The sequence below is a fragment of the Bactrocera oleae genome, chromosome 6, assembly GCF_042242935.1.
Source record: "Bactrocera oleae isolate idBacOlea1 chromosome 6, idBacOlea1, whole genome shotgun sequence".
Taxonomy (NCBI): domain Eukaryota; kingdom Metazoa; phylum Arthropoda; class Insecta; order Diptera; family Tephritidae; genus Bactrocera; species Bactrocera oleae.
In genome coordinates, this window is record NC_091540.1 from 33,256,878 (window position 1) to 33,281,723 (window position 24,846).

Sequence of the window (24,846 nt, forward strand, 5' to 3'; positions counted from 1 at the left end):
TCACTATTAAACTATTGCAATGTGTTAGATTTTGTTTTGAGGTTGGCCAATAGTCGATAAATAGATTGGTTTATTTTACGTTTTACTATTTGAAATGTGTGGAGTGAGCGTTTTTTTTTTTTGTTTTTTTTAAATTTTTTTATGAGCCAAATTACCGTATTGTCAGTTGAAGAAACCACTTTCACATTCTATATATTATTTGTAATTTAAATTGTTTATAAAACTAAATCTTAAAATGTAGTCTTATAACTCAGGTGTTATTGCATAGCATTAACAAACGATATGTTGCTTAAATGTTGGCATGATTTCTAAAACCGACACTTGTTATTTGGCTCATTTGGTATTAAATGTGCTTGCACTTTTTACTTTTTAGAACTATCATTAAAATATACACAAAATAAAATAATAGTTATTGCATTTTCAAATAAAATATAAAAGCAGAATTCACTTATATTAAGATTTTTTAAAGAATATTTTCATATAAAATTTAAGAGTAAAGGAGTTATTATTTTAAGCAGTCTATATACTTAAAAACTTAATATTTCATAGTAACACATATGTTTCATTATGCGCATGCGTGTCAAAAAAATTAAAATTTTAACCATAAAAAATAAACGTAGTGTAAATAATAAGTGCAAACACAATTGACACCGACTCCCGTCGTCTTATTTTTATTCTCCTTCTTTGCGAACAAATTCTACAACAAAAAATATTCGCACTTCTTTAACTTAAAAGTGAATAAAAAATTAAAATTTAATCAATTGTGAAAATGCTTTCATTCATCTTAAAGCCAATTCAAGTTACATGTAGAGGTGACTTCAAATTATAATTTAATTTTCGTGCTAAAGGGCGCCACATTATGTGCCTCTTGTTCGATTTCAGTTATATTCTGTATTCTAAGCAATTTTGCACTTTAAACTCATGTTGAAAGTTAAACAACTAGACAGGAACTAACCGGAAAAAGTTTAATTACTACAAATCACTAACAAAAATATTTTACGGTAAGTAAATTTCTTGTCCAAGGAAATTTGAATATAATTGTATGAATAATAGTAAAAATGCAATAAACTCGAGGTACATTTGTTCAATTATTGTTTTGCGCTCAAATGCCACATGAAAACAGTAAGAAAAATTGTACTGAAATTAATCTTCAATAGTAATGGAAGAGCTTAATAAGAGCATTTGTTATATAGAGCGACAAAAATAGGCATTTCATTTTTGCATACGACAAGTTACTTTGCACTTTTTTTACATTTCAGTACATATATGAGTTATCATTAAAACTAAAAGTAAAATTTATTGTACTATCACAAGGCGTTGGTAGAGCGCGATGATGGAATGAAATGATGGTTGAGTTGGTTATTACATATATACCATCAATTTATGACTACATATACGCTTAGGCCTACCTATGAGTCGTCTAGCGTTTTCTCACTATTTGTAGGTGGCATTTTCATCAACTGATTTACAATTATCCTAATATTTCTTCATTGGGAAAACTTAAATTTCACAATGATCTACATGTTAAAGTTTCACAAATGTATTGAAAAATCAAGGACTTCCAACAAAATGTGTTTGTGTTTGTAAAGTAAACTAAAATTAGAAATCAAGCTTTTCGTCTGTACGCTTCAGTTTTACAAAAATAACAGAAAAAAATTATCAAATTAAAAAAATAATCAATAAAAATAAGTAGTAGATTTCCTAGTAGATACAGTTAGAAAATAAACTGCTACATCCGCGAAGTGTTGGCGCGGTAAAACATAAAAAGCTAAAATTCCCTGTAATTTCAAATAAAATTATTATTCAATGTTAGTAATGTCTGTTAAATTTTTGGAACTTTATATACATATTGTTGTTTTCAAATATCTCAGATATCACCGAGCATCGCATAAACTATATTCAATGACATGCGCTTTGATATTTCTCATATTCGTTGTAAAACCGTAAAATTTTTTATATCAAATACAAGAATTTTAACTCCTTATGCTCTCCCCACCAATAGACACCCCCTTCGCACACTTAACCTAAAAATCACGCATACAATTCCGCTTTCACCTCACTTTTCTTCAAACAATCTGCAATTCTACTACATACTAGTAGATCGACTTATGTACTTTTAACAAAATATGTTTGCAATAAAATTTTTTGTAAATGAGAAATTCGTCCACGAATTGAAACTTGGTGTGAATTGCAACTGTGCTTGCTGCTGGCGTGGCACTTCATTGTTTTCAACTTCAGACTGTTTTGTTTTTGTCTGCAGTTCTTGCTGCTCCGTCTGTGTCTGATAAGATGTACTGCGGTTTAATATGCGCAAATTCGTGCCCGAAACCATGTGTTGCAATTGTTGAGTGACCGGTGTGGGGGATGTTGTGAAATGCAAAGATACTGATGCCGGACGGGGCTTCTGGGCCGAATTCGGCGCTGCGGACATACTAGAAGCCGCTGATGATTTTGCAGCAAATGCCAGCAGCTCTGCACCAGAGCTGGAAGCCGGTGATGTAGGGCTTGTTACAACTCTGGTGTTATGGGTGGCAGTGTTGTGGGTGGCATTATTGTTACGATTGCTTTTGTTATTATCATTGTTGGCGGTTGCATTTGAGTTGACAATAATCATTGAGAGTTGCTTTTGTACACGATGTTTGTTGTTGCCTCCATTATTGTTGGTGTTATTAGTTTTATTAGTATTTTGTTGTTGCACGCCCATTTTATCCCCCTGCGATTTAGCGCGCACCCGTCCACTATTACTGGTATTACATTGCAGTTGTTGCTGTTTTTGTGCTTTTACCGCTTTTTCAGCTTGAGCTGCTGCCTTCAATTGCTGTTGTCTCTCTTTACGTATCAAATCGAAGGAGCTGACAATCTGCAAGCATATTGTAACGAAATCGTTAATAATCTCATAGTAAAAAGTAACAGATAGCATATACATATATTATTTTAAATATAAATTTATGTGTGTTCAGTTCCCATCATTATACTGTCGTAATATATTGTTGAAGGGTATAATAGTTTTGTTCCTCTGACGGTTGTTACCAATACCTAAACCTAATCGATGAAAATGATCTAAGTGGGGACAATAATTGACTTTCAGTTATCTTTTAGTTATTTCGACCTGTTTGCTATAGCTTGAGTAAAAACTGGGATTTTCAGTTATATGAAAAATAATAATATAGACAGTGGCCTGCGGTTAATGAAGTTAATTTGAATCCAGATGTGACTCAATCAAAGGCAATACACTAATCAAATGTATCGCGAACAAATTAAAAATATTATTTTCTCTTATATTTTATTTCATTTTTTTTATAATAATGCAGTTTTAACATGTGAAAAAAGGATACTTCTTGTTTTATTAAAATAAATTTACAATATTAATTAAGGGAAAGAAACTAGCTTTCATAAAATTGTGTCAATATTAATCTCTAATTAGTCTTTTCCAATGTTCTGGAGCATTGATTGGCAGCTCATAGCCCGCGGGTACTCTCTGAACGAGCTTTGAGTATACGTGTGTCTCAAACATCCTTGTTACATTTATTATACCATATAAACAATGATAGTACCAGTTGCTTTCTGACTACGCAGCAAGCAAGACGTGAATGGAAAGTATACGCATGTATGTATGAAGCATAAATCAACGATCTTGTATACCCTTTAATATTGAGTGTAAATTAGATTTTTTCTTCGTAGAACATTTAAATAGATGCTATGTAATTTGATTAATATAAATATATGAGTTGTTATTTGTTCATAATGAAAATAACAATTATTTATATTTTTCATTAATAATGTTTTTTTATATACTAGTAAAATTATAAAGAATTGTGTTGTTAGTTGGAGGAATATTTGCACACTATTTTCGTACAAAAACGATTTAAAGGAAACCAGTGATGGTCCTAATTACACTTGAACGTATAGGAGCAGTAAAACGTACACTGGGCTAGTTGAATCTCTCAATGTTTGAATGTGTAACTATGCCGATCCCTGCTGTGGAATATTGAAAATGATAGCTCTGTGCAAGCTCTAGTTTAAAATACCGGTCACCGGCGCTTCTACCCTCCGCTTCAACAGACCATACGGTAGGCCGTTCCCACGACAGTCGGGTCTACGTAACTGGAACGGACCCGGATTTATTCCGGCCAAGGACTGTCAACTCGGCAGAATTCTGCCGCTACAACAACAACAACCGTACGGTAGGATATCCGCGTAAATTGGATTTTTTCCGCAGAAACGAGTGAGTTGCGAGTGAGAGAGCAATCTCATAAAACGGGTTGCCAATCTCGATATTTTGTAGTAATTAAAAAAATCAACTTGAATATATTTGAAATATTCTTTAAAAAAATCACAGTCGGATTCACTTATTTGTAAAAACCCATATCTTGGGATCTGCTTAATCGATTTCAACCAAATTCGGTACATAATATTATTCTCATATTACTATGTTATATGTCATTTTAAGTTCCATCTGATTCTTTCACTTTCCACTAAGCAAATCAAGCAACAATGATTGTATCAGGGTAAAGCTTTGCGTGAATAATGCGTTTAAAGTATGCCACCTTGTGACCAAAAATTGTCTGAAACGAACCAAAACTGCTCAAGCCCCTTAGTACTGAATATGTGGACCCCAGTATCTATAGTTGACTTTTTACCGAAAATATCGGTCAATGTGCAAGATATATAATTGAAATTCATATAATAAAATAAATAAATGAAACTTTCGATAAGAGTATGATTTTGTGTCGAAAATGGGTTGAATCGGATGAATAGTTCTTATAGCCCTCAATAAAAAAAGATTTCCTATTTTTCGGACGGAGCTGCTTCTCAGTACAAAAATAAGTATAATTTTGTGAATTTAATAAATCATAAAAAAGATTTCAACATGGACGCGGAATGGAATTTTTTTGCTACTTCTCATGGGAAAGGAGCATGTGATGGTTTGGCAGGAAGTTTTAAGAGGCAAGCTTTTCGTGCAAGTCTTCAACGGGAAAGCGATAAGCACATAACCAATGCAACTTCATTATTTGAATGGGGTAAGAATGCATTTAAAAAAATTAACTTTGGTTTTTTCTCTCAAGAAGATCATGACTCCCATGAGAAGATGTTTAAATTACGTTATGACCGATGTGTAACCATAAAAAATACCCGCCAATATCATCATTACAGAGCTCTTAATAATACATCACTCGAGTGCAAAGTTTTCGCCAAAGACATTTAAATCGTTACCAATAAAGTTAAAAAAAAAGAAATAAAGCAATACGTATAAGTTATAAGAATTATTTAACTTCTTTTTTTTTATTTATGAAAAACTATTTAATTTATTATCTTTCATTTGTTGAAATAAAATTAATCATAAAATAACGATATTTTTAATTAAAAAATGAAGTATTATTCCTTATTTATAATTACTAAGTAACTCTAAAGATAAGTCAATGACTAAGATACTCAAAAATATTCAATTTAAAGAAATTATGAATTTTTAATACTTAAAGAATAGGACCTTCCAGTTAAAAATTTGGCCTTGAAATATTAATAGCGGGTATTCAATACATTCTGGTGGATTAGGGAATTCCCGTCTTAAGTATTTCTTTGAAACTATTAAGCGGGTAGGAATTATGCATATTGTTCTACCACATTCATGCTAATTCACTGCAAGCAAAATGTGAGACCATCATCCCAACATACAAATGAAATATGCAACACACTCTAAGTGCGTTGCCGAACCGCTATACCTGCAGCGCTATACCGGCAGCGCTGACCGCCCGTCATAAAATTTTTTTTTTGCTTAATCTAATAGCGATCAGTCAAATTTTTTTGCGGATTTCGTTACTTTAATGTTTATTGCAAAATACTAAAAAAAAAATTTTAATTTTTGGGGGGAGAAGTCATTAAAATTTTCATTTCTTAACTTAAAAGTTAATTAACAATTTGAAAAAAAAAAAATTATTTAAATTCATACATATTTTTTCAAAGTAAAAGTTTTGAACTATCACTCCTGAAATATTCATTAAAAAATCACCAATAGTTTTCTAGTTATTAATTTTTTAACTAAAAGTAGTAAAAATTTTCAATTAAAAAAAAATTGTTGTTAAAATTAAAATTTAAACAAGTAAGGAAGGGCTAAGTTCGGATGTAACCGAACATTTTATACTCTCGCAAAGTCAAATGGTATACTCGTTTGAGATGTCTTTGTGGATTGACGGTCAACTATAGGCACTGGGGTCCACATATTTAGTACTTAGGGGCTTGAACAGTTTTGGTTCGATTTAGACAATTTTTGGCCGCAAGGTGGCATACTTTAATTGCATTATTCACGCAAAGTTTTACCCCGATATAATCATTGTTACCTGATTTGCAAAGTGGAAAGTGAAAGAATCAGATGGAATTGAAAATGGTGTTACATGGGAAGTAAGCGTGGTTGTAGTCCGATTTCGCCCATTTTCGCACTATGACATAGAAACATGAAAAGAACGTTATGCACCGAATTTGGTTGAAATCGGTTGAGCAGATCTCAAGATATGGGTTTTCACCTAAAAGTGGGTTGTGCCACGCCCACTGACTAATTTTGAACGCGGTTCCTATAAAGCCAATTTATACCATCTCAGAGATAAAATTTAATGTCTCTGGCGTGTTTAGTGCTTGATTTATCGCACTTTTAGTAGTTTTTAACAGTACCGTTATATGGGGAGTGGGCGGAGTTGCCACCCGATTTCAACTATTTGCACATTAAACCTATTAGAGGCGGGACCACGCCCACTTTTTAAAAAAAGTTTTAACTGCAGATGCCCCTCCCTAATGTGATCCTGTGTACCAAATAACAGTCTTGTATCTTATTGCGGAGCTTAGTTATGGCAAGTTATTTGTTTTTGATTAATGGCGTTTTGTGGGCGTGGCAGCGGTCCGATTACGCCCATCTGCAATACCAACCGTCTCACGGTGCCAAGAAACATGTCTACCAAGTTTTATAAAGATATCTCAATTTTTACTCAAGTTCGAGCTTGCACGGACGGACGGACGGACGGACAGACAGTCACCCGGATTTCAACTCGTCTCTTCATCCTGATCATTTATATATATATAACCCTATATCTAACTCGATTAGTTTTAGGTGATACAAACAACCGTTAGGTGAACAAAACTATTATACTCTAGCAACAGGTTGCGAGAGTATAAAAAACTGAGCGGGGGATTACTTGCTCATGATGACTACTTTATGAAAAAATACTCACATTAAAATTCGATGATCAAGTGGAAAATGGGGGGTCCACTTGACGTGTTTTTACTCATATATGTATAATAATCTCTATAAAAAATTATGTTTAATGTTGTAAATATTATATACAAATTAATACAATAATATAATTTTTAAAGTTGTTAGTATTTATTATTTTTAAGCTAAACATGTATAATAATATCGATATAATAAATAAAAAATGTTATTCTTTGTCCAAAAACGATTTCTTTTCATACTCCTTAATACAGTTGTACTGCATTCTATATAAAATCAATTATAAGCGTATAAAAAACACTAAAGAACGATTTCGCATAATTTGAGTAAATTTAGTTTACAAATTGCTCTAATTAATTTTACTGTGAATGTAAATAACTGAAGCATTAGTATCTTCTTCTAATTATTAAAATATATAAAGAAATCTCAAACGAGTATACCATTTTACTTTGCGAGAGTATAAAATGTTCGGTTACATATGTGGTATGGGATTAAAAATTAAAAATAAATTTAATCCGGTTTGTGAAATTTTATTCTTAAATCCCGTATATAAGATTAACATTTTTTTTTACACAAGGTGGGTTCCAAAATAAACAGGACTTTAAAAAAAAAAGACAGAACAAATGGTATCATCGGTAAAATCAATTAATTTTATTCAAAATAGTCTCCTGCTTTAATATAGCTTTTTGCACGGTCCAAATGCATGTTGAACGAGTGTTTTAGTTCGTTACCCGGTATGGTCGCCAGTATTCCGGTGCAAGCCTTTTGCATGGCCTCCACGTCTGCATAACGCTTTCTTTTCATCGGCAAATTTATTTTTCCGAAAAGGTAGAAGTCGCACGGTGCCATATCAGGTGAATACGGGGAGTGGTTGATTGTTAAAATGTGATTTTTGGTCAAATAATCGGCCACAAGCGTCGATCGATGAAACGGCGCATTATCATGCAACAAACGCCAACTTCCATACCGCATTAACGTTTTGGCCGGGTGGAACAAATTCTTTGTGGCACAATACCCTTGGAATCATAAAAACAAATCAGCATTGTCTTCACTTTTGACTTCTCCAGGCACGATTTTTTGGGTTTCGGCTCATTTCTCATTTATGTCCTCACGACTACTTTGAAAACGTTAAAACCACTCGTCACTCTGCTACGGGAGAGGCAATCATCGCCATAAACTTATTTCATCAATTGAAACGTTTTGGTAAAAGTTTTACCAATTTTAAAACAAAATTTAATGTTGGCTCTTTGTTCGAAGCTCACCAGCAGTTCGTACCGATGACAAAAACATACTGACACTTAAAACGCAATAACTTTACTTCCAATAGATGAAATTTCATAAAATTTTTATTGGAAGTCGATAAAGGATAGCAGATTCTAATGCACTAGATGACGCCACTAGAGTTTACTTTGTTACTTTTTCACTGTTTACTTTGGAACGCACCTTGTAGTTTTGAATCCCGTATTTAGGATTACAAAATGAAAAAAATTAATTTAAATGTCAATACAATTACTCTTTTAATATTATACATTATTTGCAACCCTGGTCAATAACAATATTAAAATCACATTTAATTTGTTTTAATAGTTGGATATTTCCTAACACAGTGGACTATATTTGTTTTGACAGACAATTTTATTTTAGGCTTACTCCCGGGTAATTTAATCTGGGAAACCCAGTTAACTACTTTTTCAACCATTGTTTTTGAAGCTACAGAAGCAAATTCGCTACTTTTCTCTACGAATTTCCTTGTTAAATCAAATTTTTATTGTTCTCGAATTTTCGGTTCGCTGTGCTTAACCTTTCCCATGTCTATTCTATTAAGAAAAAACCAGGTTCTAATTGATTGATTTTAAAACGGAACTATGATTAAAAAGAGTACAAATCAATTATATCATTTAACAAAAAAAAAAAACAAATTTCAAAAAATTCCAGGCCGGCAAAGTGGGGGACTGATGAAAAAATGGCGCGTCCTGGTGTGCAGAATATAAGGACGCCCAGTAACCCGAAATAGATCCTTAAAGAGAAAGGATGTAGTTATAGCACTATGGAGGCAATTTGAAAAATACGTTTCGTAATTCCCGTTTTTATGCCATCCGGAATTTTTGAAAAAATAAAATTTCTAAAAAAAAAATAGTTAAGAGAATACGACTTTAAAGCTCACGCCGAGCTGCCAGTCCACTTTGTCGGCGCATCACAAAATGAGCTGTAACTCTAAAAATAATTGAAATTTCAAAAAAACTTTTTAGGGACATATTCTTAAAGAGTTATACTACAATAATATGCAAAAAAATTTATTTTTTCCTAAATTTCTAAACCAGAATAGCCCCTTAAACTGTGAACGTCACAGAAAGTGCATAAAGAGCTATCTTAACCAAACTCAGTTGGGACCATTGCCACGACAGTCGGTTCCTCCTAATTGGAACTGACCCGATTTTATTTTGTCCTACTAAGCACTGTCACGTCGGCAGGATTCCTCAGATATTTCGGGATTGTTTCTGCCGCTACAACAACAACAGCGAAACTCGGTGGAAAAATTACCGAAATAATTCTTCCGCTATCTTACTAACTGAATTTTCGAAAACTACTAAAAGAAAAATGACATATTTCTTCAAAACAGTATAAATCAGAATTTTCAGCTAAAATTAAATATCGATGAAAAAAGGAGGTCTAAAAAATGAACTGTTTCGACTGGGTCGAACTAAAGAAAGATGGTTTTAGATGAGATTTGAGCGGACATGTCAATAGGTGTAGTTGCTGCAGGCGGGAACACGGACTATAACTGACATGTGTTATGACAGGTGTAGGTATGAGTGCGTTCGAGATGGCAATCACGACAGCAGTGTTGCAAATTTTTTAAAGTATCACGTCTGCGTGAATTTTTAGCAACACTTGCAACAGCATCACGTTCTGCTGCCATTTTTTGTTCGCAATTTATGCAAATAATCGGCAACACTAAATTTTTGTCTGCACATCAGCAGAGTATCAGCAAATATGCAACACAGTAGCTGTACTGCTGCAATTATTACGTTGCTCGAACGCACCCTATATCATATAACTCCTTTTGGTTGCCGGCGAACATGCAATTGCAGCGTAGTACACGGCAGTACTTATTGATGATATAGAATAATAAAACATTCCAAGTTATTACCTACACCGACGAATTATAGTATAATAAAAAAAACCGTTCCCACGACAGTCGGGTCTACGTAACCGAAACGGACCCGGGTTTATTCCGGCCAAGGACTCGGCAGAATTCTGCCGCTACAACAACAACAACAACAACAACAGTATAATAAAAACATATTTAAAAAATGTTGGCATTTCGCTTATTACTTCCGCCGTCACCACTACCAATTTGGGCCATGAGCTGTTGTCCCATCCACCATATTATCCAGATTTAGCCAAATGACACAAAAAAAAAATTAAATTCGGCTGCATTGAAACTATTGTTCCCTTCATATCTGCATTTCTTATAGCAACTACTCGTATTTGTACAGTAAGATCCCGCTTAACGCAGTTTCGGTTTAGCGCTCTTTTATTTCAACCTGAGGATTCCCCGAAATTGTGCATCAGAATACACACATACATTAATCCAACCAATGGACCAAAATGTTTCAATAAAATAGACGAAGGAGAGAAGAAGTCAATAAGAACATTTTGGAAAAACTACAATATCATGAATGCTGTAGAAAACATAAAGCTTTCTTGAAATGAGATAACAGAAAGATCTTCGAAAGGATTATGGAAGAACATCTGACCAGATTTGAGTAAAAGCGAAGACATTGGACACTCTGTCGATATGGATTAAATAGTAGAATTAACAAAAGACACCGGTTTAGATGAGGAAAATGTGGAAGACGTCGAAAAAATATTTCAAGAAACAGCAGCTACTCTTTCTATTGGTCAGCTCAAAGGATTAGTTGAGCAAGAAGAAAGCAAAAATATTGATAGTAATGATTTTCACTATTTTACCACTATAACTGAAATTATGGACCAATTTATCGAAAATTATTCAAATTTTGACAGCTGTTCAAAATCAAGACGGGGTGTTATAGATGCTTTATCCCCTTATCAACAACTTCTAACAGAACGCAAAAGGAAAACGCAAGCTAGATTAGATGCTTTCTAAACAAAAAAAAGGCAGAAAATTGGAAACACAAAATACACTGAATGACCTGACTGATTTAGAATTTTATCTATTTTTATAAGTATATTCGTTTATATTGTTTTTATTTTTGTAAGAAATAATTGTTCTGTTGCATTTTTTTAAGTATAATTATTGAATATAATATCTAACCAATTTTCTATCCATCTTCCTCTAACCCCATTATTTACAGGTTAAGATAGCCTCACTTAGCGCTGTTTCGCATTACGCTCTACTATTATTGAACGTATTCTATACATTAAGCGGGGTGATACTATATAACTAAATCTGAAAACGAAACCGGCCTCCGGTTTATATCCAACGAAAACATTTTGCTACTCCTTTCTAGTCATGTTGTTTGATATAAACAATCATTAAGTCGAATTAAGGTTATTAGGAATATTTTACGAAGATCTTTATCTTGATTTTGATTGGCCAGTTTTATATGCAGATATAGCTTTGGTGGTCCGATCTGAACAATCTGTTCGGAAATTTTCCATACAATCATCTGATTTAGATCGATGACGTTGTTGTAAAGATTATCTAAAGCCCGCTTGGGTGGTAAATTTCAGTTTGGTTTTCGTCGTTTTTACGGGGTCGGACCATAAGGAAAAAGGTGATAGATAAGTGGGGTTCGTTGGGCATGCAAAGAGGTGTTTAGTGTCATACGGGGACTTATTGCATGCAGGACATATATTTGGTATGTCTCGGTCGATTCTGGATAAGTAGGAGTTTAACCTGCTACAGTATCCAGAACGAAGTTGGGCAAGGGTCACTCTAGATTCTCATGGCAACTCGAGCTCTTCGTCTGCGAACGGTGGTGGTTTGACTCCAAGTACGCCATTCCCTGAGAGGGAGTCGGTGAAGGTGTTGTGGCTCCACTGTTAATGGCGGTCAGTGCATGTCTAAAGTTCGTTGCGTCCGAAGCCTGGGCGGCGTACTATCTAATGTAATGTTCCTAGGAAGCTTCAAGCAGATAAACATCCCAGCAGAAACTGCTTGGAGAGGAGCTCGTTATATTCCTTAACCGGAAGCATACAGGCCTCACTATGTAGGTGTTCGATTGATGACATCAAGAGGCCTCTCGTGATAGTCCGAAGTGCAGCAATTTGACATGTCTGGAGCTTCTTCTTCTGCGTTGCACTACATCCAGGCTACCAAATGGTGCAGCGTAGTTTAAGACCGGCCGGCCGATTACCTTGTAAGTTGCCAGCAACGTTTCTTTGTCTTTCCCCCAAGAGCTGCCGGTAAGGGATTTTGTTGCGGCTCTGTACTTTGGCAGTTATCGCGATCGTGTGAGGAGTGAAGGAGCACAGGCTGTCAAATGTAACACCTTAATTTTAAGGTTATTGACCGTCGGAATTTTAACGCCATCGACTGTAATGTTTAGATCCAGTCTGTACTCCTTCGTCCAGTTTGTGAAAATGGTCTGTTTGGAGTTTTGACCTCGAAACAGTACGGATGAAAGCCGACCACTCAGGTAGCAGGTGGAGGGAGCGTAGATTGTTCGATGTCCTTAACTGTGGTTGACTTTGTCAAAAGCTTTTGACAAGTCCAACGCTACGAAGATCGTCCTCTCGCAGGGTGGCTTTTGGTTTAGGACATGAACTATCTGGCTTCAAGTGTCTTCACTACTTGGGAAAGGAGATTTATCGGACGATAAGACTCCCCTTTATTGGCGGGTTTTCCAGGATTCAGTAGTGGAACCACTCTTCCGATTTTCCAGACATCAGATATTTGAAAAGTGGTCCGCGACAGGTTGCTGAGATAGCTTACTCCCGTCGAGCCTAGATGTTTTAGCATCAGCATACTTATTCCGTCAGGGCCAATGAATTTGGACGATTTGGCTTTGTTGATGACACTCTGAACCTCCCCATCGGTGAAAGTAAGTGACACGCAGTCTTTTGAGATTTTGCGCAGCCGTCGAGTAACATATCGTTTGGTCTTGTCTGCCGAAGGGTGCAATGTGAATTGCCGGCTTAAATAGCTCGCGCACTTCTTCGGATCCGAGGAGGCATGGCCATCGAATTCAATTTCAACCCGATCGTCATGTTTCCTCGGATTAGGAAAGGCCTTGACAGTGGTCGAAAGCTTAATCACACTGGTGGAGAGGTTGCAGGACTTTAAATGCTCTACCCATTTTGTCCGCTTATGTTGTTTTACCATTTGCCGAATATCCAAATTAAGCTCCCTTACTCGGGGATCACAGGGATCGGCATGGCGTAAGATGTCGCGCTCATTGGCTAATACAGCTGCTTCGGGTGGAAAATTAGGGCGGAATTCTTCCAGCCGGTATGAAGCGAGCAGCAGCGATCACCTTGCGGAATTGACGCTCGCCAATGATGACGTCCGTAAAATAGGTAGAAATAAAGTCGGGAGGTTTCTCGATCGAGATAATTAGGGGCAGATGGTCCAATGCGAGAGTTAACATAGGCCAGGTTATGCTATTTATCAGACCACCGCTAGCGATGGTAATATCTGGCGAGCTATTGCAGGTGCCTATAGTTCTGGGGGGGGCTTCGTCATTCATTGCGCAGAATGTCGAATCATCAATCTTTTACGCCAGCTCCATCCCCTACAATCATTGGACAGGCAGGAGTGCCAAAGATCATGGTGCGCATTTCGATCGATTAAGATCGATCAGTTTATATGGCTATAGTGGTCCGATATCGACGACTCCGAACTAAGGGCAGCTTCTTGGGAAGAAATGGTGTACAATTATTTTTTTATGTGGCTTCACATACTTATATAAAAAAAATTTTTATACAATTAAAAAAGCACAACAAATTCAAAACTACATAAAAACTAATATAGCCACCAGTGCCTATACACTTTTATATAGATTATTTCTACGGTATTTTAAAGCGTCTGAATTTTTTGCAATAGGGCGTAGAAAATTCTCATTATTTGTTGGTATGGGTATGAGAAACTCATTATATAACATATTTCTTACCTTTTCTCCACTTTGATTGCAACCATTTTGACTTTGACTATGAAACAATTGGCGTTTTGATGAAGTGCAGCCTGCACCGTTTATATGGTTGTTATACGGTCCATTATTGTTGCTGCCGGCAGCAAGATATTTTGCTGAGCTGCCATTGCGTTTATAGTTAGAGACTGTTCTGCAGCTGCCAGAGTCTTTTACTGTTGATTCGGTTGGCGATTCAACACCATCCGAAACAGCCGTTACGTGAACAGAATTTTTAAAATTGTTATTTGAATTACAATCCAAATCCCCCATAGATTTATGGCGTTGTCTTTTTGAACGATTACTATAGTTTTTATTGGTACTTGTTGGTGTGGCCGATATTCCATTATTATTGCCATTAATACAATTAGTTCCTGCATTAATGTTTGAAGCTTTATGCTTATCATCATTATTTGTATGTTGTTTATTTTTCTTACTACTATTATTCACATTTGTTTGCTTTTGGTTTATACTATTTTGATTGCTACCACCTAGAGTAGAAGGGGTGGCTGCCGTCACTGTTGTACACAGTGATGTAGGTGCATTCATTGTTTCGGGCGAGATACTTCTGCCACCACCGGAAAATTTACGTCTAGTCTCTATTCCCGAGCGCTTATCATTTACCCACTTTTTAAGCCGTTTAACAAATGGCATTATCATAAAAAATGAATTGGCGTTTATACCCAATTTGGCTTTTGATATGGCATCATTTTTATTGACCGGGAGCGAGTCGATCGGAAACCAATCACAGCATTTTATCTCATTGCGTGTTCGCGGTGAGAATTCTGTATCAAGTGATACGTTGCGCACGATATACAAGCGTGTATATTGATAATTGAAAACAGCCTCAATGTAGTCACTTGGTACTATTAAATTCGTTATATCGTAACCAGTCTCTTCATATACCTTAAGTTTAAGAAAAATTAAAATAGATATAACATATTTATCCAGTTTTAATTCAAAATTATATATCAAACTTACTTCTCTTGTGGCACAATGCACCGGATCTTCGTTCTCATTGACTTTACCTTTCGGAAAACCCCATGAACTTTTTGCAAAATATGATTGCACTAAAAGACAATAATTGAGATCCTCAGATATTAAGATAGCCCCATATGTGGGAACTGAGAGCTTATAATTTTTCCAATCATCCAATATTTTATCGATAGACGGTAATTGTTCACGTAGAAATGGAATATGCTATTAAGAAAAGAAAATTGCGAATAATATATGTAATAATTTACCAATATATACCTTAAATATCTGTATCGCGAACTGCTTCATTCCACATGTTGGTAATTTCCTATTTCTTAATTCTTCGCTTTGTGGGTTATCTCCGGTCGCAGCGCAAAAGAAATCCAAGTAAAACCAATGCGCTAACTCAATTTGAAAGCAAATGCGAATAAGATTGTTCAATTCCATATCAGGAACATTAATAATAAAACGACTTGCCAAATCATCAAGTATGTCGGACGGAATTTGTAAACCATTCTTGGTGACAATACTACCCACAGAGTTGTTGCTTCTTCCTGGAGTTCCACTTGAGACTGCTTTCAATATTGAGATATTGGAATTCGTTGTTGTTTTTTCTACAATTAAAGATGTTGGTAACGGCGTTGATAGTGATGATGTCGTAAGGTTCGATGCATTTGAACTGTTCTGTCTATTTTCATTTATTTTGGTATTTGTTATTTTTAAAGCGGCCAATAAGTCAGTCGTAGTTTTTAAAGAAGTTGTAGCCTGTTGACCTTCCAACATCAGCTTAGTATTATTGCACTGGAGTAATTGAAGTTGACTTTTTTGGTTTGCAAGCAAATCCTGAACATCGATATCTTTGTCATTGTTGTTTTTTATATTCAGTTCGTTTTTAAACGTTTGTGCCTCTAACGTATATTTATTGTTAGATGTATAATCAGCAATCGAAAAAATATATACATTTATGATTTATGACTTACTCCTCTGAAAGATATTAACTATAAAATATTTACCTCTGTCATTAATAAATTTCTCAGGTGCTCCAAAAATATTTAAAATGCTTTGACTAACGCCAATGACGCCGTTATTTTCTGTATTAATTTTGTTGTTGTTGTTCTTATTGCTTTCCAACAATGTTCCATATCTGCCGTCCAACAATTTAAACGTATGCGTCGAGGACGCCACGACCGTATTTAAAGCTACTTCCATCACTTGTTCAGAAGTCTTTAATTTTCTTTGTCTGCTTTTGAGCTTAACTTCTTCCAGTCGCTTTACAAGTGCTTATTGAATTCGCGTAAAATTGTTGTTAAAAATTTTTCAGGCAACAAAACAAAAACCGTAATTTTCCGATTAACTGCTCGTCAAAATATCAGCGAGTTCATTTGTCACGACGAATTCAATTTTGTTCAGAAACGAGTGGTAATTTAACTACTTTTTTCTTTTTAAGTTCAGATTTGAACAATAGTATTTTAATTCCTTTAGCACTACAACTTCTTTTAAATTTATTAGTATATACAGTTAGAACGATGTAGCCCAAAGGAGATCAAACTCTAACATCCACAACCGATTCACTTGACTGCTTGTTTTGATGCGATATTTCAAATTGTTTTTGTTTTCTTTCAAAGCCGATTTTGTGGAGAGCTATCCATAACACAGGGTTGCAACACGTCTCCAAAATGTTTCTTCTCTCCGAGTATGGCAACTCCTTGACACCCTTACATTCCACACTCTCCACTAATGTACGGACTCTACGTTAGTATTGGTATATTTATACACTTTCTAAGAGGTGATCTAGGAGACAATATTATCTTTTCGTACACTTACAAGTTTATTATTATTTTTATTTTGTTTTAGCACAGTTTCATGAATGTACAACTAAGTTTATAAATATTTTTGTTTCCTACCAAATTACCAAACTTTTCGGTCGTAGTAAATTCACTTCCCCGTTGTTTAACATTCTCTGGTTTAACTGCGTGTCGTAGACTGAAAAAAATAAACTCCCCAAACTGTGCTGCCGTTGTAACAGAATATTTTAACAACGGCCAGCGTTACCATCCTTTTATACCTATAATACATTTAATAAGATTTTGTTTAATTGAATGAAAGTATTTACCAGAGAACTTAAATTGGTCTAAGATTTTATTTTAATATAAGTAAAAGGTAAAGATAGAAAATATATGCGTATCCAGATTTTTCTCCACCACTTAAACCATTTGGCTAATTAAGGTGTTGCTTGGTAAAGAGCAATTGAGCTATAAGCAATAAGTTGTAAGCTCGAATAGTTGTAATAAGTGTTCAGTTGATCGAACTCACGAGTTAGTTATAGTTAGACGATTTATAGAGAATTCCGTTACAATATTTATAATTAACATCTCGTACTCATAATTTTAGACTTTCAAAAACTGTATGAGAAATGTATTAAAGTATGTGTTGAAAATCAAAAGAAGATACAAAGAAACGCAAAATATTTTAATTTTATCTCCGACTGTAGAAAAAAAATAACTAAAAGTAGTTAAAATTTAATTTAAAATTACTATAGATATAGCGGTTACCTTTTATTTACCCAAAGAAGTCAACTTTATCCAGACATGCGACGATCAAGAAATTGCTTTAAAGTTGCATACACTCACACTTTTCTCCTACCCCACTTTCAGTTTTTGAACTAGAACGCCGTCTTGATATCAATTTTTCAACTCAAGTCGTGGGACAACTTGACAATCAAATTAAAACAGCTGATTATAGTTTTGCAAAGAAACTCCATGCAACTAGCCAAATATGAATTTTTTGTTATATTCATGGGTTGATCTCAAAATATAAGTACATCAACCATTGTCTCCAGAAATTTAAATTTCTGTGTCTCTCGAATAACTTATAGTGCAGAACTAAAGTTAAAAAAGCAAAAAATTTGGATTTTAAATATATTATTAAATATATCTTTTTTTCATATAACAGATAGCCTTTCTCAACTCATCTCTTTTTTCCCATTCCAACTTTTCAATAAACTAATTATTACGTGCAGAACTTTCCATGACGACGGCTGTCAATTTAAATGAATTTTGAAAAGTACAATAGATTGTGTGATCAACTTGAAAGCAACTTCTTGATCGTGTAACTGCAGGATTAGGTAAAATCACACGATATTTACCAGAGAGACCTATCAGAAATAAAAAAATTAAGCAAAATATTTTTAATATTGTGACGAACATAGATGATAGAACAAAATCGAATGAACGATAAACTGCCAGAAGCAACTAGTTAGCGAATTCGTAGTTGCCAGAATGTTCTAGAAGCAATGTTTTGGTACAGATTTACTATATAAGGGCTGCCGGATTGTGCAGCAAACACAGTTCTAGTTAGAGTGCTGTCGTGATGAGAACAATTGAGACATAAGCAAGAAGTTGTAAGCTCGTATAACGAGCAATAAGTTTTGAAATAAGGGGTTGGAATTAGAAATATAGATAAGTGTGTAGCCATTAAATTGGGAGTTTTATTTAACAATCCAGTGATCGAACTCAAGAGTGAGTTACAGGTAGACGATTTATCGAGAAATCCGTTACAATATGCTCGGGTAAATCACCGGTTACCCAACAGCACTACCTGAGATTTTTGTTAAAGTTTCTTTTACTTTCTTAAATTGGGAAATTCTTTCAATGTTTGAAGTTTTGGTACCGTGACTTGCTGGATACTTTTAGACATAGATAAAATGATTCGAAACTCCTCTCTTTGCCTTCTGAGAGAGCTCATGAACTTTCAGTGCTGCCAAAAAAAACACGAGTTCATGAGCTACTGAACAGATGACAAGTAAAACAAGGAACTACCACTACGAATCCCGCAGAAATAAATTGCGAAATCACTAGGTAATTTGTGAAATCAGATGTTTTGGTGACTTTTACGTATATAACTTATCTTTATTTAAAGATATTTAATATAGTTTTGTTTTTAAGAAAGAGCGAGTATTTTGTCGCAGAGTATTGTTTTGCTTAGCAGTACCAATTGTCAACGTATATACATATTTTGGTTAGAATTCCCAGCAAATGTTATGTAAACTTTGACTTCCGAATAAATTATCAAAAGATATTTATTTATAGAAAAATATTTTGGAAATAAGGTTCATGTTTAGGTTATTTAAAACTTGTAAGTGTTTTGAAATATTAAAATATTTTGTTAAATTTAGTTTTAAACGTTAATTTTGAAAATCTTTTGTGATTAAAATATACATGTACATATAATTAGACGCCATATACGATATCTAGCTTGTTAAACTAATTTTAATTATGTATATTTTTCTGTAAAATGGAAACCGAAAAATACCCAAGAAATACATTAAAACATCTCAAAACTTTTTTCTTTCCTTAGTGGCACCACTGTTTGTTATACAAAATTTAGACTTTGACAGCGCCCTCTCGAATCAAAGAGTTTGGATCATTTCATCCATGCTTTTAGAAGGTCGATAAAAATATAAGATTTATTTGTGTATTTTTTATTTGTTGTTTTTAGTTTCACCTAACGCAAAATACGGGTCGGCTTTAGAATAACGTCCCACGCTTTCGTGGATAAAATGGGTATGGGCGGATAGAGGAGATCCTCCAGATCAAGAATATATATAGATATAGCCGCGGGAAACTTATAGTTTTCGAGATATTTACGTTTAAAGTTGAAAATTTCAACTATTTAAAGTACGTATTTTTGCTATTTAAAATGAATTATACACTTGTATTTTTCACTTTTATATCCACTAACACTTGACTAATTCGTTTTTAGAAATTTTTTTTATATTAGATGCTGCAAAAATAGCTTTATTTCAATATTTAAATCATTCTTCAATTTTATTAATTTTGACAATAACAAAATGGTTGTGAATGTCAAAACATCAGTGTTGCCATACTAATATATTTGGTAAACGAAGAAAAATAAAATAAACAGAGAGATTGTACCCTAGATACAGGAAACAACGCAAACAGAATTTCTGCGCGTAAAAACTTTGATACACCCCGGTGTTGGATCGACCAGGGTTATTTTTTTTGAAGCGCGGCCGAAGGCCGCCAACGCAAAAATAATTTCTGCGCAAAAAAACCTTGATCCACCCCGGTGTTGGATCGACCAGGGTTATTTTTTTGAAGCGCGGCCGAAGGCCGCCAACGCAAAAAGGAGTTCTGCGCAAAAAAACCTTGATCCACCCCGGTGTTGGATCGACCAGGGTTATTTTTTTGAAGCGCGGCCGAAGGCCGCCAACGCAAAAAGAAGTTCTGCGCAAAAAAACCTTGATCCACCCTGGTGTTGGATCGACCAGGGTTATTTTTTTGAAGCGCGGCCGAAGGCCGCCAACCCAAAAAGGAGTTCTGCGCAAAAAAACCTTGATACACCCCGGTGTTGGACCGACCAGGGTTATTTTTTTCAAGCGCGGCCGAAGGCCGCCAACGCAAAAAGAAGTTCTGCACGAAAATTATTTTGATACACCCCGGTGTTGGACCGGCAAGGGTTATTTTTTTTGAAAAAGTAATATTGTCATAGAGGGTATAACATAATACTTAACATCAATGCTTTGTAATAGTTTATTTCTCTAGGTTTTGGATTCCTGTATTTGGGGTATTGTCTGTTTTAATTTCTTTCAGTTCAATTACAAAAGATGTCGATAAGGTAACACTGGTTATTTGAAATTTTGCAACCCTTTTGTTATTGTCAGAATTAATAGAATTTAACAATAATTTAATTATTGAATTAAACTATTTTTGCACTATATAATGTAAAATAAATGTGTACAAACGAATTAGTGAAGTGTTAGTCGATATAAAAGTGGAAAATATAAGTGTATAACTCATTCGAAATGGGAAAAATGCGTACTTTAAATAGTCAAAATTTTGAACTTTAAACCTAAATATCTCGAAAACTATAAGTTTCCCGCGGCTATATCTATATATATTCTTGATCTGGAGGATCTCCTCTATCCGCCCATACCCATTTTATCCCCGAAAGCGTGGGACGTTATACTAAAGTTTTCCCCAAAATACTGTTAAGGAGTATTTGAAGTAAGTCAATGCACATAAAAATATCAGAATAAAGTGATGGTAAATTTTGCTAAATTCGGTTTTTGATAGTCATAAATATTTGCCAATTTTTTATTTATATTTTATTTAAATATTTACCGCTGGCGCTAAGCGGACTCCCTTGCCGCCCAAACCGGTTTATTGTGGACGAGGGGACAACAAGGAAATACGAAGGGACCGTGGGGCTCATGCTCGGGTATTCTTGTTCGTAACAGTTCGCTGCTACGCAATTCATCATTCTTTTTAATTTTGACATTCTTTTCATGGTTAAAATAGCGCTCAGTTTCAAATGAATTTATGCGTTCCGAAATTTGAATTTTGTTATCTATTTTTTATTTGTAATATGCAAATATGCATAGAAGAATAGATATATTATGAAAAATGGTAATTTAAATATTTAATAACATTTAGCAGTATTAAACGTATATATGAATGAATTTTAATAAAAATGGAGTTACTTTTACTCTTTTATATTTACCTAGATATAGTAAGATGCGTTCATATTTATGTCTTTTAAGGGCAAAGGATAGAGTTCGAATATCATTTTATAAAAAAATTACAGCTATATATATACTGTCCGATAGATTAGAACGTTCCCGTCATAAGTTTTTCCTTGAAAATATAAATAGCGAGTATTCTAAATATTGTTCTTTCACATTAGTGGTAATTCCTTGCAAGCAAAATGTGAGACCACCATCCCAATATTGAAATGATTTACGCAACACGCTGTAAGTGTCGAGTATCCAAACTGCAAAAAAAATATAGTAATGTATTACTTTTCAATTAAAAATTATAAAAAACATTTATTTATTGAGAGCTAATACATTTATTCTTTTGATTAAGTATTGAAAGTTCAAACATCAATTGTTTTAATATATTACAAAATCACTAAAAAGGGTTTAAATAGTTTCTGTATATGTTTAACGGATACATGTATATAATATTTAATCTTAATAAATGTAGGGTATTTTAATTTAAATCCCCAAAAATTATTTTGTCCGATCTGGCTGCAATGGAAAATGTTATAAAAAACGCTAATTTTGAGGCGCTCTCACACTGGAAAGAGTTGGGCATCCCATTATCCCTGTCATGGGGTCTCTCAAGAAGCGAAGATAGTTAAAATTAACCTTTTGGTTTGTTTTGAGGATTCAAAACTAAATTAAAGAGATTTCGACCAATGAAAAATGTGTTTTTTATTTTTAAGTTATAACTAGGTACGAATAGCTTGTAAACCATACAAAATCATTAAAATGTAAACGGCTGTGCAACCTGCACCATGTTCGCGCACTGCGCCGCCACTCCAGTCGAGTGGCCAAGAAAGGACCTACACGGCCCTAAGGAGCTCACACAGACAGCATAACTCCCAGTCTGACCAACCTCCCCCCCCCCAACCTTCATCCAGCTCCAATCCTCGTGCGAGAACCACCCAGCAACTCCTGGCTCCTCGCACAGTCTGTTCCGTGTGTCAGACCGTAATACGCCGGAATGTCACATCAGTCAAATGCAATTCTTGCACTGGCTGGTGTCACTTTCTGTCGTGTTTCGTTCTGCGCACCACACGTGTGGAGTGCGACGTATGTTGCCATCATCGCTAGCGGTGGTCTGATAAATAGTATAACCTGGCGACCTATGCTACGTCTCGCATCAGACCATCTGGCCATAATTATCTCGATCGAGAAACCTCATGACTTTATTTCTGTGGACTTTTGTTAACTTTAACAAAGCTAACTGGGTTGGCTTCACAGAATTTACCGAGAGCACCTTCAACGCACTACCCATTCCTACGGACCGGATTCCTCACAACAACAACAACAACACGGACGTCATCGTTGGCGAGCGTCAATTCCGCAAGGTGATCGCCGCTGCTACTGCTCGCTTCATACCGGCTGAAAGAATCGCTGAACTCCGCCCTAATTTCCCAGCCGAAGCAGCTGTACTAGCAAATGAGCGCGACACCTTACGCCATGCCGATCCTTGTGATCCCCGAATAAGGGATCTCAATTTAGAGATTCGGCAAATGGTAAACCATCATAAGCTTACAAAATGGATAGAGCACCTGAAGTCCTGCAACCTCTCCACCGGTGTGAGTAAGCTTTGGACTACTGTCAAGGCCCTGTCAAATCCGAGGAGACATGACGATCGGGTTGAACTTCAATTCGATGGCCATGCCTCCTCGGACCCGAAGAAGTGCGCGAGCTATTTTAGCCGGCAGTTTACAATGCACCCTTCAATTAACAAGGCCAAACGATGTGTTACCCGACGGCTGCGCAAAATGCCCAAAGACCGCGCGCCACTTACTTTCACCGATGGGGAGGTTCAGAGTGCCATCACAAAGGCCAAATCGTCCAAATCCATTGGCCCTGACGGAATAAGCATGCTGATGCTAAAACATCTAGGCTCGATGGGAGTAAACTATCTCACCAAGGCCCTCAACTTGTCGATGTATGGAAAGTCGGAAGAGTGGTCCCACTACTGAAACCTGGGAAACCCGCCAACAAAGGGGAGTCTTATCGCCCGATAACTTTCCTTTCCCCAGTAGTGAAGACACTTGAAGCCTTGTTACTCCCGACGTTCGCTCACCACTTCAGCCTAGCAGAACATCAGCATGGCTTCCAGAAAGTGTACAGCACCACCACAGCACAACGCTACTGGAGGACATCGAACAATCTACGCTCCCTTCTGAAGCGGTGGACCACAAACTACCTGAGCGGTCGGCAATCATCCGTACAATTTCGAGGTCAAAACTCCAAACTGAGAAAAATTAAACAGGGGGTTCCGCAGGGTGGTGTCCTCTCCCCTTTACTGTTTAATTTCTACATCTCGAAACTCCCTCAACCACCAGAGGGAATTTCCGTGACCTTGTACGCTGATGATTGCACGATATTGACGTCGGGCCTTCTAGGAACATCAAGAGGTCTTTCCTTGATTACGTCGACGACATTAGACAGTACGCCGACCGGACTTCGGACGCAACGAACTTCAGACAGGCACTGACCGCCATTCACAGTGGAGCCATCAACACCTTCACCGACTCCCTCTCAGTGAATGGCGTATTACGAGTCAAACCACCACCCATAGCAGATGTAGAGCTCGAGTTGCCTCGCGAAATCAGAGTGACCCTCGCGCAATTTCGTTCTGGATACTGTAGCAGGTTAAACTCCTACTTATCCAGAATAGACCCCGACATACCAAACGCATGTCCTGCGTGCAATGAGTCTCCGCATGACACTAACCACCTCTTTGCATGCCCAACAAACCCCACTCATCTAACACCCCTCTCCCTATGGTCCGACCCCGTCGAAACAGCTCGTCTCCTGGGCCTCCCGTTTGATGACCTCGGCGACAACGAATCTGGAATTTATCACCCAAATACTAGGTAATCGTTACAACAACAACAACAACATTAAAATGTAAACAAGAAATTCATGAGTAAAACAAAAAAAAGTTATGATATGGATTAAAAAAAAAATTTCGTAAAAGGAAGCACACTCCGAAG

At 35.8% G+C, this 24,846-nt stretch overlaps 1 protein-coding gene across 1 annotated transcript; it reads right to left on the reverse strand.

Moving 5' to 3' along the window:
- Nucleotides 1-80: 80 nt before the first annotated feature.
- DCP2 (decapping protein 2) lies at nucleotides 81-17,300 on the reverse strand. Its single transcript, XM_070112220.1, has 5 exons — nucleotides 16,320-17,300; nucleotides 15,586-16,214; nucleotides 15,313-15,531; nucleotides 14,317-15,237; nucleotides 81-2,860 (listed from the first exon to the last, which is right to left on the reverse strand). Exons 1-5 carry the CDS (start codon nucleotides 16,513-16,515, stop codon nucleotides 2,117-2,119), a joined length of 2,709 nt encoding a protein of 902 aa, XP_069968321.1. The 5' UTR covers nucleotides 16,516-17,300; the 3' UTR covers nucleotides 81-2,116.
- Between the last annotated feature and the right edge of the window lie 7,546 nt (nucleotides 17,301-24,846).

Coding starts and splice junctions, on each gene's coding strand:
- DCP2 (XM_070112220.1), bottom strand. CDS start 16,515: ATGGAAGTAGCTTTAAATACGGTCGTGGCGTCCTCGACGCATACGTTT. Junction 15,532..15,585: donor TCGCGATACAGATATTTAAG/GTATATATTGGT, acceptor TTTTCTTAATAG/CATATTCCATTTCTACGTGA. Junction 2,861..14,316: donor GCAATCAAAGTGGAGAAAAG/GTAAGAAATATG, acceptor ATATGCTTGCAG/ATTGTCAGCTCCTTCGATTT.